Raw genomic sequence first — 16,983 nt, forward strand, 5'->3', positions numbered from 1 at the left:
GCTGACTATTTGGCTGCTGATACCCTCGGGGACTAAACGTCCAGCAGCAGTAGAATCGACCAAGTGGTGTAAATAGTTCAAAGATACCAGGATTATAATTTAATACGCCAGAAAATTTAAAACGGAAAGTCCGTCAACAAAGGGTAAAATCAAAAGCCCAAACGCACCAAACGAATAGAAAACAACTGATATATTCTTGACTTAGTACAGACATTTCAATGGTACAATGGTGGATTAAATCGGGTTTAGATATCTTTCGCACAAAATGCCAAAATATTGATTACATTTTTTGAACAAAACAAACAGACATAACCGAGTACAAGAGTCAGCAGTGTGTTACGATCTTAATCACTATACAGACAAACTAACTTTGCCATCAAAGAAATAAAAATGACATGCAGATACTCTATAGACAAATCACATAAGCAAAACTGAAAGAAAAAATTATAAAATATAAGCTTAGCACCATAACGCAATGGCGGGATGTACAAATACCTAGCCACGCCAAAAGGATATTACAAAAAATGGACTAAAATGTAAAGGTTGAAAATATACAAAGACAAATGGTACTTCACATTTAAGGGATAAAAAATTCAAAAACGGCAATATGTTGAAAGCTATTATTTATCAATAAACTTACAATTATACATATTACATACTAGTAGATCAATACTTGTCGAGCTAAGGACAAGTAAAACGTAGTGCGAAATTTTCTAACAAAATAGGATGTACTTTCAACAGTCAAAATGAATGACACATTTGTTTAGAAATACAGCGAGCTTCAGATATAATCGTTATCCAAAATCTTTAACATCATATTTTAGTAATAATCACCCTTGATAATATGTCGATCTTGCCTGTTTCCCAATGGCAAGTTATTTTCTTTATTCAAGTTTTTTACTTTGTTTTTTGTTCCTGCCCTTTTTATGATCTATGTACAATGAGAAAAAGGCTTTCGACACACCAAGTTTTTGTGGTGTTATTTTATTTTCTATTTATTTGATCGTTACAGCTGATAATAAACTGTTAAGCACTGAGGATAGTTTCGGCTGATAATAAACTGTGAAGCACTGAGGATTGGTACGACTGATAATGAACTATGGATGAAAGACTGCGGATCGATATGGCTGATAATGAACTGTTAAGCACTAAGGATCGATGCCGCTGATAATAAACTGTTATAGGCACTAATTAAGGATCAATACGGCTGAAAGGATCGATACGGCTTATAATGAACTGCTAAGGACTGAGTATCGATACGGCTGGTAATGAACTGTTAGGGACTGAGGGTCAATACCGCTGATAATTAACTGTTAAGGACTGAGGATCGATACCGCTGATAATAAACTGTTCAGCACTGAGGATCGATACGGCTGATAATGAACTTTAAGCACTGAGGATCGATACGGCTTATAATGAACTGCTAAGGACTGAGTATCGATACGGCTAATACTAAAATGTAAAGTACTGGTGATCGATACGGCTGATAATGAACTGTTAAGGTCTGAGGATCGATTCGGCTGATAACGAACTGTTAAGGAATGAGGATCTTTACGGATGACAAAAAACTGTTGAGCACTGATGATCGATCAGGATGATAATGAACTGTTAAGCACTGGTGATCAATTCGGCTGATAATAAACTGTCAAAGACTGAGGATCGATACGACTGATAATATACTGTTAAGCACTGAGGATCGATACGGCTGATGATGAACTGTCGAGGACTGAGGATCGATACGGCTGATAATAAACTGTTTTAAAGCACTGAGGATCGATACGGCTGATAATAATATAATCAACGGTACCAATTTTGTTGCACCAGATGCGCATTTCGACAATACATGTCTCTTCAGTGATGCTCGTGGCCAAAATATTTGAAATCCAAAGCATATATAAAAGATGAAGAGCTATAATCAAAAAGGTCCAAAAAGTATAGCCAAATTCGTGAAAGGAATCAGAGCTTTGCATGAGGGAGATACATTCCTTAATTTATAATAATTTATAATATTTTGTAACAGCAAATTTTAATAACAAAAAAAAAATATCCGTATTTTCATGCCAGTACCGAAGTACTGGCTACTGGGCTGGTGATACCCTCGGGGACTAATAGTCCACCAGCAGAGGCATCGACCCAGTGGTAGTAATATAATCAACGGTACCAATTTTGTTGCACCAGATGCGCATTTCGACAATACATGTCTCTTCAGTGATGCTCGTGGCCAAAATATTTGAAATCCAAAGCATATATAAAAGATGAAGTATATATTGTTAAGGACTGAAGACCGATATCGCTGATAATAAAAAATTAAGGACTGATGATAGATACCGCTGATTATAGACTGTTAAGCACCGAGGATCGATACCGCTGATAATGAACTGTTAAGGACTGGGGATCGATACGGCTGATAATGAACTATTAGGGACTGAGGGTCAATATCGCTGATAATAAACTGTTTTAAAAGGACTGAGGATCGATACGGCGAATAATAAACTGTTAAGCACTGAGGATCGATACGGCTGATACTAAACTGTTTAGCAATGAGGATCGATACGACTGATAATAAACTGTTTAACACTGAGGATCGATACGGCTGATAATAAACTGTTAAGGACTGAGGGACCATCATCTCAGTTTCAGTGTTTCGTTTATGTAATGACATGAATTATAACCTACCTTTCTTATATCTGCAGTAAATGAATTAATGAATAATTAAGATACTAACTCCCTCAGGCAAGTTGTCAAGGTGGATTTTACTATCCTTTTTAAATTCCGTTTTGATTATTTTCGATTCTTCAATGCAGTCGCATTTGCTTTCAATATTTAGGGTTTTACCGTTTCCAATTAATGTGATCAAGAAATACACAGTGTACCCTTCTCAATTTATAAAGTGTTAATTTTCATCTTATATAACAAAGATCGTGGACCCTTTACGGTGTTCTTTATAACTTCTATTTCGGTTTATATTCATTTTACATCAATGGACCTTTTTTCGATTAGTGTTGGGGAAAAGAATTAAAAAAACAATAAACTCTAAGTGAATCATCACCCATTGTACTCAACCTTTTGCCCACCTAGTCACTTAAACCGAGGGAAACACATTAACTATGAGAGGAAAGCAACGAAACTACAGAAATACAAGTGCAAAAAAAACAAAATAATGCAACACGCACAAAAACGAACTATTAGATAACAACTGCCATTTTTCCTGACTTGGTACAGGACATTTAGAGAAAAAATGGTGGTTTGAACCTGGTTTTGTGGCTACCCAAACTTGCGCTTTTATAGCCATGTTAAATATAACACTAAAGTAACCAGATTAAATGACAAGTGAACAGGACAAATAAATACAAGAACATCAAGGACAGCGAAACATACAAATAAACAACACAATAGTGCATTTCGACATGCTTACCACAGAATAAGAACAAACACATAAAACAACTTTGGACAGTATACAAAACAGCACAACAGAATCACGAACTGTCTGTCACACAAAAGAGGGGCGAACGATACCAGAGGAACATTAAAAAATAAACTGTCAACATGGCAAAAATAGAAAAAGACAAACAAAAAAAACCAATAGTACACAAGACGCACCATACAAAACTAAAGACTAAATACACGAAATCCCACCAAAGCCTCATGTATTCTGGAAGGGTAAGAAGATTCTGCTCCACATGTGGCACCCGTCGTGTTGCTCATGTTATTACAAACCCTGTATTATGTCAAATTCGGTAGGTCACATTCGTAAAAAGGTAACAGAATTTGTAGTTTGAGCACACGTTAGTAGTAAGGTATGCCATTTTTTAAATAGACACTTAAACTAAAGCCTCGTACCAAGTGTTCCATATCATCCAAAATAATAATTCCGATTCATCGATGATATTGATATTAAATGGAGAGATTCAAAAGACTACCTTAATGATTCACAGAACACTGTATCTCTTTTCACCTTTTATTTATATAACACAAGAGACATTAACAAAAAAGCAATTTTCCTTGACACTACAACTTACTCCCAGAAAGGAGTCAAGATAATGATAAAACCATAACCTGGGGCAATGGTGTAACAGAACAAATGAAAACAAACTGTAAAAAAACAGAAAATGCTTGGTTGATCACATCGACACGAAGCATTTAAAGAAACGACTAGACAAAAGCCTAACATACAAAATACCAATGAGATCACTCACAGTTACTGAAAGCTAGTTTAAAGCCAATAACTTATAACGAATCCAATTCTGAAATATTAATTAGCACATACCTATTAAATGTGTGTAGTATAAAGATGTCCAAAATAATCAGAGAAATATATGATATTGTGCATGTATAACTATCGAAAGAATATCGAACCATTTATGTTCAAAGCTGCATTGCAGTAAGATCAATACTTGTGCCAATAAACACACAAAATTTAAAAAAAATCTTATAACAGTGATAATCATTTAGATCAAGTCTCAGTAACTAAGGATTTTCTTACCCCAGGAATAGATTACCTTAGCCGTATTTGGCACATTTTTTTGGAGTTTTGGGTCCTCAATGCTCTTCACCTTTGTATTTGTTTGGCTTTTTAACTATTTTGATCTGAGCGTCACTGGTGTGTCTTATGTAGACGAAACGCGCGTCTGGCGTATAAAATTATAATCCTGGTACTTTTGATAACAACAAACATCCATCACACAAACAGAGGCAAGAGACAGCGTGGTTGGACATGTACTAACTCCAACTAAGTACAAAGGGGAAATAGCTTGGGTTGTAGTCAATAGGGATATTGTCTCCAGTCCCTACAACCCTACAAAAAGGCCTGTCACCGCCTGGTATTTTACACCTCCACCAATGACAGAGGCAAGCGCAGTAGGATCGACTTTGAAGATGGGTTCGACATTGACAACCCAGACCTACTGCGCACACCACCACACACATCGCCCGTCATCACTGAACAATCCAAAGACGCAATACAATCAGCCATACAAGCATCACGACCTGATACTCCGTACCAGCAACACCAACGCAGTCGGAGTAAAATGAAGGCTAAAAGACAGACAGACTCCAGTCTATAGAATAGGTTGCTACAGTCCGCGATATCCAGACAGGATAGTCGGACTCTAAACACCCACACATCATCATCATTTTGATAACAATTAAAGATACAAAAGTTGACGCTGATCGTATTAAAATCTGATGGCTCTAAAAACTACACCATCGACAAAATGAGAAGATTTTACAAACTACATCTTTGTGCCTAGGAAAAAATTTGGGAAAAAACTTTTAATACGAAATCCCTATAATAAATTACATAAATTTCTTTTCGTTATAAGGCTTAACTTATACCGTTATGCGTAGTAATTTGCACGGGTGGATTCACCCGTGCATACCTAAGCGGGAATTAAATCATTCGACGGTTTGCATTCAATCAGTCTACACGTTTAATTCAATTGCTGTTAAGGTCTGTTTGACTTTTTCTCCTTCATGTCTGACGAGGAAATCCTAAGTACTCATGAACGTGCACCTGCAAGAAGTCATCATAGGAGTGAAGATGACAACCCTAATAGCAACCCTACAGCTGATGCTTTATCGTTGTTTTCTACTGGACATTGGTCGTCTAACTGTCCCGAAATAAGCGATCTTACAACACCAGCAGTTGCAAATGAGGTATTATCTTTGATTGACTTTAGTTTATGTTTATACACATATGAGTATGACAATGAGTTAGTACAAGTTTATAATGTTAAAGGTCAATTATATTTTTTGAAAATTACCGATGCACATGCTTCTGTATTTTTGGTATTTTACGGGAGTCGCTAAGGAAGCTAGCACATCCCTTTTGTTGTTCATCCTTTATCGGTGTTGATTCTTGACATCAGACACGTACTTCAATACGAAATGTTATTTAAAATTAAATAAGAGGTTGTAAAAGAGTCCAAAACGTATGCAGAAAATTAAAAATTTGCATTTAAGTTTGATTAAAGACATCATCGGGGTACCTACATATAGATATGCATGTTGCATCACAAAAGTTTCTTGTGTTTTCATAGAAAAGTGACACTAAAGTTAAATATAACACTTCAGCTTTGTCTTTTGTGCTGAGCTCAGCTTGTTCCATTTTCACTAAAATGGTACGCCCTCTTGTAAAATATTGGCATAGTAAAGGATTCAATATAATTGTATATCTAGATTATGGACTTGGATTTGAAAATACTGAAACATTTATGTTAAAAGTGTCAAAAGAAATATTGTCCGATTTATATTGTCAGCTGTGTTTTTGCCAAATTATGGAAAAAAGTGTGTGGAAGCCATACAAAATTAGACTAGATTGGTTTTGTGTGGGATTTACATATGATAGGGGTACTTTAAAGTGTACCTGAACAGAAAATGTACGAATATTTTGAATAGTATTGTTTTAGCACTTATAAATCTTTTGTAATACGACTGCAAGGAAAGTTGCAGCGGATATTGGTAAACTCATTGTATTATCACCCGTAATAGGTAAATTATGTATAATGTGCTGAGAATTCGGTTTTAAACCAATATAGGTTTATTTCAAATGTGCTTGTATTGAACTTGTTGCTAAAGTGAATGATTGAATTTTGAGAAAAAATTCTTTATGCGGACCTTGTACCTTTTTAATTTTTGATATTGTAACTGTAGATTAAACAGTGTACATGTGTGTAATATGCGGACCTGGCCGTGATGTTGTTCTGTCCTTGAAGGATAGGATTTTGCATATCTTTTCATGTCTTGTATTGAAACTTGAAGCTAAAATGAATGAATGAATTTTGAGTAAAAATATTTTTGTGCGGACCTTGCCGCTTTTTTTGTTTTTTGATGTTGTAACTGTAGATTGTACAGTGTACATGTGTTCTATATGCGGACCTGGCCGCTTGTATCACGGACCTGGCTGTGATTTTCTGTCCTTGAAGGATAGGATATTGCATATCTTTCCATGTCTTGTATTGGAACTTGATGCTAAAATGAACAAATGAATTTTGAGTAAAAATTTCTTTATGCAGACCTTGATACTTTTTTGTTTTTTGATATTGTAACTGTAGATTGTACAGTGTACATGTATTTTATATGCGTACCTGGCCGCTTGTATCACGGACATTGCTGTCATTTTCAGTCCTTGGAGGATAGGATATTTTTGCATATCTTTCCATGTCTTGTATTGAAACTTGAAGCTAAAATGAATGAATGAATTTTGAGTAAAAATATCTTTGTGCGGACCTTGCCGCTTTTATGTTTTTTGATGTTGTAACTGTAGATTGTACAGTGTATATGTGTTTTATATGCGGACCTGGCCGCTTGTATCACGGACCTGGCCGTGATTTTCTGTCCTTGAAGGATAGGATATTGCATATCTTTCCATGTCTTGTATTGGAACTTGATGCTAAAATGAATGAATGAATTTTGAGTAAACATTTTCTTGATTCGAACTTTGATACTTTTTAGTTTTTTGATTTTGTAACTGTAGATTGTACATTGTACATGTGTTAAATATGCGGACCTGGCCGCTTGTATCACGGACCTTGCCGTGATTTTCTGTCCTTGAAGGATAGGATATTGCATATCTTTCCATGTCTTGTATTGAAACTTGATGCTTTATGTGGACCTTGCCGTTTTATGTTTTTTGGTGTTGTAACTGTAGATTGTACAATGTACATGTGTTTTTAATATGCGGACCTGGCCGCTTCACGGTATCACGAACCTGGTCGTGATTCTCTGTACTTGATGGATAGGCGAAACCAATACAAAAGAAAGAATTTAACTTTCTATTTAACCTGTATCATGATAATTCTAACCTGTCCAACTGTATGTTAATTTGTATGTTATAATTGGCTTATACTTGATATTTTAGATACAAAGAACTCTCGCTTATAATAATGAGTGATATCAGTTTTCATAAAACACACGGTGACACTATATATAGTTCACAATAGCAAGACCGATATTTATTGACAAGGTAGTATAGTTATGATAGCAAGTACTGATAAACCGACTTATTCACTTAATTATCAAGTCTTAAGATTGATTCTTCGGAGTACATCTTTGCTCTTTGCAGCCCCAAGAAGATACCTTAGTATTGTGTAAAATATATAAGCCTTCATCTTATACTAGAACCAGATAGCTTTAAGCGCAATAGGGTTAGACAAAAATAATTTAGTTTGTATAGTTTACGAAGAGGAGGCGCTTCTGTTTCTTATACCTTGGCACTCTTTCGCCTTTTGTCTCGACTGGATGCTGCAAACCTACATCCCATAGTATATTGTGTTTTGTGTTATTAAGCCTTGTATAGAAAAGAAATGCTTTATGTTCGGTTAAACCCGTGAAAAAGAACATAAATAAATTTCTTTTCGTTATAAGGCTTAACTTATACCGTTATGCGTAGTAATTTGCACGGGTGAATCCATACCTAAGCGGGAATTAAATCATTCGACGGTTTGCATTCAATCAGTCTACACGTTTAATTCAATTGCTGTTAAGGTCTGTTTGACTTTTATTTTATTTTTTTGTTTTGAAACAAAAACAATTGTTGTTCTTTAGGACTGGTACTGTCTTTCACACGTATATTAAGATTATTCTTATAGAATTGTACAATTCAAAAGATGCACATGTATACTGTCCAAAGTTACAGTATTTAATCAATTTTCTCTTTTCATTCATTTACATGTAGTTGTGAATTGTTTCTAATTTTTGCAATTATATTTTGTAGATTGTTCAGGCTGTTGATCATACTTCTAGTGAAGATAATGTGATAAGGACTGTCTTTTGGCGTAATGCCTGCCATTCAAAATGCAAAAAAGTTTTTTCACGTGATATTATGTTCCGAATGAAATTATTAAAAGACTGGATGCTGCAAACCTACATCCCATAGTATATTGTGTTTTGTGTTATTAAGCCTTGTATAGAAAAGAAATGCTTTATGTTCGGTTAAACCCGTGAAAAAGAACATAAATAGAGATCATTATTACACAAGCTCAAACTACGGGGCGCCGAATGGGACTCTTGTGGTTTTGTACAAAATTCAATTCTGTCATAACAAAATCATTTTTGTCTTACAAAACTATGTGCTACAGACTTGTTTTGTGAGAACTTCAATTTTGTGATGACAAAATTCATTTGTGTTGACAAAATTCATTTTTGTAGACAAAATTCATATTTGTCATGACAAAAGTCAATTTTGTGTAAAAAGGTATGCAGATATAAACATATTTGCATACAAAATTGACTTTTGTTACCTGATATGGAAATTAAATCACAAAAGTCAATTGTGTGAGGTAAGATTCAATTTTGTGAGACAAAATTAAGTTTTGATGGACAAAATTAAGTTTTGATGGACAAAATTGACTTTTGTGAGACAAAATTCAATTTTGTCAATTTTGTTGAGACAAAAATCAATTTTGTCAATTTTGTTGAGACAAAAGTCAATTTTGTCAATTTTGTTGAGACAAAAGTCAATTTTGTTAATTTTGTTGAGACAAAAGTCAATTTTGTTGAGACAAAAATCAATTTTGTCAATTTTGTTGAGACAAAAGTCAATTTTGTCAATTTTGTTGAGACAAAAGTCAATTTTGTCAATTTTGTTGAGACAAAATTCAATTTTGTAACAACAAAATTGACTTTTATGAGACAAAATTGACTTTCGTGAGACAAAATTGACTTTCGTGAGACAAAAATCAATTTTGTTGAGACAAAATTCAATTTTGTCAATTTTGTTGAGACAAAATTCAATTTTGTCATTTTTGTTGAGACAAAATTCAATTTATCAATTTTGTTGAGACAAAAGTCAATTTTGTCTCACATTGGTCAATTTTGTCTCACAAAAGTCAATTTTGTCAATTTTGTTGAGACAAAATTCAATTTTGTCATTTTTGTTGAGACAAAATTCAATTTTGTCATTTTTGTTGAGACAAAATTCAATTTTGTCAATTTTGTCTCACATTGGTCAATTTTGTCTCACAAAAGTCAATTTTGTCAATTTTGTTGAGACAAAAGTCAAGTTTGTCAATTTTGTCTCACAAAAATCAATTTTGTGTAACAAAAGTCGATTTTGTATGCAAATAAGTTCACAGAAACCAAACTAAACTAATTTGAATACAAAATTCACTTTTGTCGCCCAATTTTCAAATTAGATAACAAAAGTCAAGTCTGTGTAACAAAAATGAATTTTGTCATGACAAAAGTGACTTTTGTCCGCTGTTAGATAATTTTGTATGACAAAATTTTAAATTAGTAGTATGATACAAATTTTGTTAAACTGAACTCATTTTTGTTGAACAAAAGTCACTTTTGTCCGTACAAAATTGAATTTTGAGTACAAAACCACAAGAGTCCCAGTCGGCGCCCCGTACAAACACATCAAACGAATGAATAACAATTGTCATTTTCCTGACTTGGTACCAGCATTTTCTTATTTTGAAAAAGGTGACTTAAACCTCGTTTTATAGCTAGCTAAACCTCTCACTTGCATGACAGTCGTATCAAATTATTTTATATTGAAAACGATGTGTGAACAAAACAAACAGCCATAATAAGTAAATATGTCTAAAATGGGTTTACAGCAGTCAACATTGTGTTCTAATCCAAATCACTATACAAGTAAACAACTGAACTAAATTTTAATTTGCGTATAGTTAAGCGTTTACTTTTCTACATTGGCTAGAGGTATAGGGGGAGGGTTGAGATCTCACAAACATGTTAAACCCCGCCGGATGTTTGCGCCTGTCCCAAGTCAGGAGCCTCTGGCCGTTGTTAGTCTTGTATTATTTTAATTTTAGTTTCTTGTGTACAATTTGGAAATAAGTATGGCGTTCATTATCACTGAACTAGTATATATTTGTTTAGGGGCCAGCTGAAGGACGCCTCCGGGTGCGGGAATTTCTCGCTACATTGAAGACCTGTTGGTGACCTTCTGTTGTTGTTTTTTTCTACGGTCGGGTTGTTGTCTCCTTGACACATTCCCCATTTCCATTGTCAATTTTAAATATGTAACAAAGAAACACAAAAGGCATACAGAAATATCACGTTAGCAAAAATAAAAGACAAGAATAAAAAAATGTATAATAGCAGAATGACATAATGATGAGGTGAATAAGTACAGAGCCACATGTAATACAGAAACACAAACTGACATATAGATAAAGCACATACGCAAAAGTGAAAGACAAGAATACATAGAATCATTACACAATGATGGGATGTTTAAGTACAGAGCAACGTCATATATATCAAAGATACAAGAATAAAGACATATAGACAAAGCATATTAGCAAAAAGGAAAGAGGAATACAATCGAGACCGAAATCGTCTTTTTTGTTACGGATATATTATAATGTAGGAAGGGACTGTTATTGCTGTTAGTTTTAATGAAATTAAGTAACTTTGGGTAAATTTTGGCAGAAAATTTATTGAATTTTTATATACTTAAGGACAAAATATCATCACGATAAAGGTAGGTTTTTTTTACTTTGTCAATAAAATTGAATGTATACGAATCTTTACTGTGTTTTATTATACTTTGTAGTTTATTACAAAAAAATTACCGAGTCTGATTTCAAAGCGGTGCAACTGATGCCCATAAGAATACATTTCTTATTTGCTAGGTAAACCGTCATATTAACATTACCTTTGTTTACAGCCCATTGTAAAAGTTGCTTTTGTTGTCATCAGCTAATCGATGAAGAATGGGTAGCCAATTTATAGAAAATGATTAGGCGGCCGTCTATTAGTCTGAGTATATTTAGAATAGCCTATACAGTCCATGGTTCAACTGACAAGCGAGTAAATATCAGCTGTGAGTAATTGATGCACACTCAGGTAGCTGTAAACGACAGTGACCTGTGAGTAATTGATGCACACTCAGGTAGCTGTAAACGACAGTGACCTGTGAGTAATTGATGCACACTCAGATAGATGTAAACGATAGTGACCTGTGTGCAATCTTAACATCACAATAAATTAAATAACTTACCAAAATTCTACTCACATCTGTAATTAATGGTTGTCGTTTGTTGCTATGTTACATATTGGTTTTTCGTTCTTTTTTTTACATAAATTATAAGTAAGTAAGTATATATAAGTAAGTAAGTAAAACTTTATTTGGATTCGGCATATTGACAAACAATACAATCTAATGAGCTTTTCACCGAACATAAAAACATATGCAATAACAAATAAACAAGGCATGCAGCATGCAATAAATAATAAAAAGCAGCATCAAAAATTAACTCTAACCAAATAGCATATACAGGTATCTTGCAACAAACCAAAACGTGTATATGAAGCACTAAAAATTTTAAAAATTTGTTTAAAAATTATTTTTTAAATATTTTTTTTATAATACCGTTAGTTTTTCTCGTTTTACTTGTTTTATATTTGTCATTTCGCGGCCTTTTATATCTGACTGTTTGGTATGGACTTTGCTCATTGTTGAACGCCGTACTGTCACCTATGGTTGTTACTTTCTGTATTATTTGATCTCTTTTCAAGAGATGTCACACTGGCAATCATACCACATCTTCCTTTTTTATATAAATAGGTTAAAAGTACAAGATCTTATGATCCTTTTGTTGTGCGCCAATTGTTGGGCAGGTTATCATGGTTACGATACGATATTGTATGAAACAGTTTTCTTCCCAGAAGAATAAGCTTTTCAAATTTTCAAGTATTAATCAAGTTCCTTAATAACTTGATAATTTAATGGTATTTGAAAACATGACTTTAACTTGTTTAATTTATACATTGTTGTTCATCAATATAATATACGATACGTATTCGTATGCTTGTAATGCAAAGACTGCCTTACAATGTAGAGTACCCAAAGCATATAGTTGTGTGTTGATGAAAGCAATACACAAGGTTCTAGATTTGTTCGCTGGAGTGATGCATGACAACTTTCAACATATAATGTTAACACAGTGGTTTCCAAACTCATACTGTTTCATGTATTTTTACTTTTTTGGGATATGCTTTCCAAACGCTACAAAATCATTTGTGAAATAGTTTTATGAGCAGTATGTGCCTATAGGGTATCACTAAACGGCTTATTTCTCTTAAATAAAATTTCAGCCTTTGTCCATTTTTTATAATCCTGTTTAATGTCCTCTGGTACATCTGGCTCAAAACCATGAGCTTCCATAAAATCTACTATAAATTTGCCGTCATTGTCATAATTATCACTTCGATGATGAATAAATTCCATTAGCACTGCTTCAACGTTAACTTTTTTGAAGAATTTGTATGCACCATTCAGAACCATATCTTCAAATTGATGAACATCCATTTTTATAATAGCTTCTTTGAATTGAAAAATTTCTAAAAGATCATCAAGGACAATTGACTCAACGATTTCTATGCCTTCCGATTTGCGTAAGTCAACATGAGTCAATCCCATATTACCTGGCTCCGTCTCAATTACGACTGGTTTACGTTTATCTGATATTACGTTGTGTATGATAGACATCCTATCACTTACTCCTGCTTTTTTCATCGAGGCATACAATCGCTTTACACTTGATTTCAAACATTCCACCGCTACAACTGTGTATCCAAGAGCTGCTATAGCAATTGAGAACGACCCAACGAATGCACCCAAGTCCAAGAAAACAGCATTAGGAAAACGTTTCATGTACTGGATCATTATTTTAACGTTGTACGGTTCATATTCACCTTTCATGATAATATCGCTTGACACATATTCATCAATTTCCATTGGATAAACGTAGATTGGAGTATTTGGTGGATTGTTCAGATGAGCTAAGACAAAGTCGTCAGTAATTTTACCATCACTAAGGCGTGTATCTATAACCCATCCTCGCGAGTCCCTTGTTATCACTTTACCAAAAGCGTCTTCTTCCGTGTAAATATTATTAGTAAATTGTCCAAGATTTTCTGGTGTGGTCTTTTTTATGAATTCTTTAACTAACCACAATAATACTAGAAGTGCTATTGTCTTAAGCAGAAGTTGCAATTGCTCGTTACGTCCCATTTCTGTCATGACCCTTTTAAAAAAAGACGTTATTAAAAAAAACATGATTATAAAACTTGATCAAACAGAATAGTAAAAATAAGATTAATGATGAGGAAAAGAAATTTGTCTTTTAACATGTCAGTTGAAGAAGAGTAGTATGAGGGTTGGTTAGTGATGCAAATACACATTATCACAGAAGCAAGGAGAGAACGCTTTACTTAAACAGATAACCGTGCTGACAAGACAAGCAGGATGACGGTCTGGATATGTTTATATATTTTTTAGCTTTTCTGAGTTCCCAAAAGCTCATCAGAAATCTAGTTCTGGGACCAAACGTGCTCTTGATTGTCCATATGTCGCGGCAAGTAGAGTTCGGACTGAAATTTGTTTCAACTAATCGTTGATGATACATCATATTTTAGATACAAACTTTTGGAGTATCTAAGTTGTGATATGATATACATTATTTATTTGAAGACCCGACTTTGACCTATAATGGTACTTTTATAAATTGTGAATTGGAGTTGTGTCATCGACACTCATACCACATCTTTTTATATATCTATGTATGATGGTATGATAATTAACCTCTGACGTGAGGAATTGTGATTGGAATTCATATTATGAAGACATAATTTTCAATCAGTTTCATTGGTGGCATGTCAGTAACTGAAAGTAGTCGTTTGTTAAAAAATGTATGTATCATTGTCATTTTGCTTAGTTTCCTTTGTTACTAATTCGGACATCGGACTCGGACTTCTTTTAAACTGAGTTTTACTGTGCATATTGCTGTGTGTTTGTTTTTTAAACATTGGCTAGAGGTATATGGGGAGGGTTAAGATCTCAAGAAAAAGGCACACCACGAATCATTTCTGCGCCTGTCGCCCAATCTCATATAAGTCATGCAATGGGATATATTGAATGCATAAGAAATAAAATCTCAATAGTTACAAACTGTATTCGTTTTTATTTTTGAAATATATTGAATTTTAAAATTGTAAAATATCTTGATCAAATCTCAACTACTTTCTAAGATACGAATATCCAAAGACAAGCGCTTTCTGCTAAACTTTTATCATCAGATTCCTCCATAACAACGAAATGACCCTTTAGGATGCATTTTTTTTCTTTTAAAACAATCAAAAAATGCTAAGCCAATTTCTGATTTTTAAACTTGTATATGTATAGAACTGATCTAAATTGATGAAAAAAGTAAGCTATGGTGTTTAAAAAAGTAAAATTTATGAGTTTAATAGATGAATATTTAATTTAATTTGTATTTTTGGATTATAAAACAAACCTTATATGTCATTATTGGTACACTACTGGTTTAACAGCACACTATAAGATTATTAACATTTTAAAGTTCGGTTATAACCCTCTATCTGATATAGATATATTGTATGCATATTTTAAACATATTTTACTTAAATGATAATCAAGAAGTAATCAATGATATTGTTACGGAGGAATTCAGTTTAATCAACTTTTTTGGGAGTGAAATAATATGACGTCCTTGTTGTTATATGCATGTATTATTGAACATTAAACATGATGAAGTTCATAAATCTATTTTATGTTTCATGTTTGATAGTATCTACTCATTTATTCACACATCAATTTCTGTTACGGAGGAATCTCATATCACTTTTAGAACAAATATTTCATGTCAGTCATATATAGTTGCAAGTATAAAATAGCAACGTTATAAGTTTTAATACAAATAAACATGGACAAACAAAGAAATGTAATAATTGAAAACAATGTGTCAGAAAAAGCCATTTAAGTTCAATGTTCTGTTACGGAGGAATTAGCAAGAAAAAGTCTTTCAACTTCGATGACTGTGTCCGGTGGAAGAGAGAAAGCACGTCCACTTTTTCCTACAGGTGATGGTTCTTCTACTGTACAAAGAATCTGACTAGAATAAACCCACATAATGTCTGATTTTGATGGATGCTTGAAACTATATGCTCCCCGAAGTTTGGTTTTTGTCATGAAGGATATGTTGTAATCTCCTTCATCAATGTCAATATCAATTACTTGCCCAATATACCAGTCCTTTTGGTATACTGCTGCAATCCAGTCACCATTGTGGTATTCATCATTTGTTGGTTCTGTTTGGACATTTTGTTCAACTGCCACTGGTGTAGACACAGACTTGATTTCATGTTGTTGCCACCCCCCACAAACACTATTTGAACACAACTTGCCATCTACAAAGCATTCCTCGCAAAAGCAGGACTTTTCCCTTGTAATTATAGTAGATTCATTGTGTCCAAAAACTGAGTGCAACAACATTGTTCCTTTAATAGGTTTTAGTTCAGTAGCTTTTATGTCTATATCAGCTTGAGCGATTGAATCCTTTCCAACCCACATATAATTGATTGATGATTCAGACTGTGAAGCCCATGCAAAAAAGGACTTGGCATCTTGAATGACATGTTTGTCCCTTTTAACTGCATTGTCCGCCATTCGTTTTGCCACGGCACCTACACCATCGCAAGGACCTTTGCCGTGACCTGCTTCGAAGTACTGCCAGCTAGCAGGAACACTGAACAGTTTTACGTGATCAGCAACTACATTGAAGATATATCTGTTTCGGTATTGGGATGTCGGACTGTCTGATATATAGTGAACACATGACATATTAGGAACAAGCTCATGTAGTTTAGGAAGCAATGACCGTAGAAAGGCCAACACTGCTGCTGCTGTATGGGATAGTTCATCTGAAATCATAGCAAATGATTTGTGCTCTATTTTGCCGTTTTCAATATTTCGAAAGTAGACAACAATAGGATGTATAGTGACCATGGTTTTGTTCCAATATGCTGATTGTACTTCGTCGTATGTGGTACAGGTGTAGTTTTCAGCAAAATCAAGCTGCGCTAATACATGGCCATTTGGCAGATTTTCCTTCAATTTGCGTATCTCATCGTATTGATTAGTAACCATGTCAACGTGTTGCCTAAAGATATCAGCACACTTTACTAATTCTTTCTTGAATTCATTAGCTT

At 34.0% G+C, this 16,983-nt stretch overlaps 1 protein-coding gene across 1 annotated transcript; it reads right to left on the reverse strand.

The window, feature by feature from the left end:
• Nucleotides 1–12,854: 12,854 nt before the first annotated feature.
• Nucleotides 12,855–13,996, reverse strand: LOC134697689 (uncharacterized). The gene has a single exon (XM_063559973.1). The coding sequence runs from the start codon at nucleotides 13,994–13,996 to the stop codon at nucleotides 13,022–13,024; it is 975 nt and encodes a 324-aa protein (XP_063416043.1). The 3' UTR covers nucleotides 12,855–13,021.
• Nucleotides 13,997–16,983: the final 2,987 nt, after the last annotated feature.

The sequence above is a fragment of the Mytilus trossulus genome, chromosome 14 (assembly GCF_036588685.1).
Source record: "Mytilus trossulus isolate FHL-02 chromosome 14, PNRI_Mtr1.1.1.hap1, whole genome shotgun sequence".
In the NCBI taxonomy this organism is placed as follows: domain Eukaryota; kingdom Metazoa; phylum Mollusca; class Bivalvia; order Mytilida; family Mytilidae; genus Mytilus; species Mytilus trossulus.

Coding starts and splice junctions, on each gene's coding strand:
- LOC134697689 (XM_063559973.1), bottom strand. CDS start 13,996: ATGACAGAAATGGGACGTAACGAGCAATTGCAACTTCTGCTTAAGACA.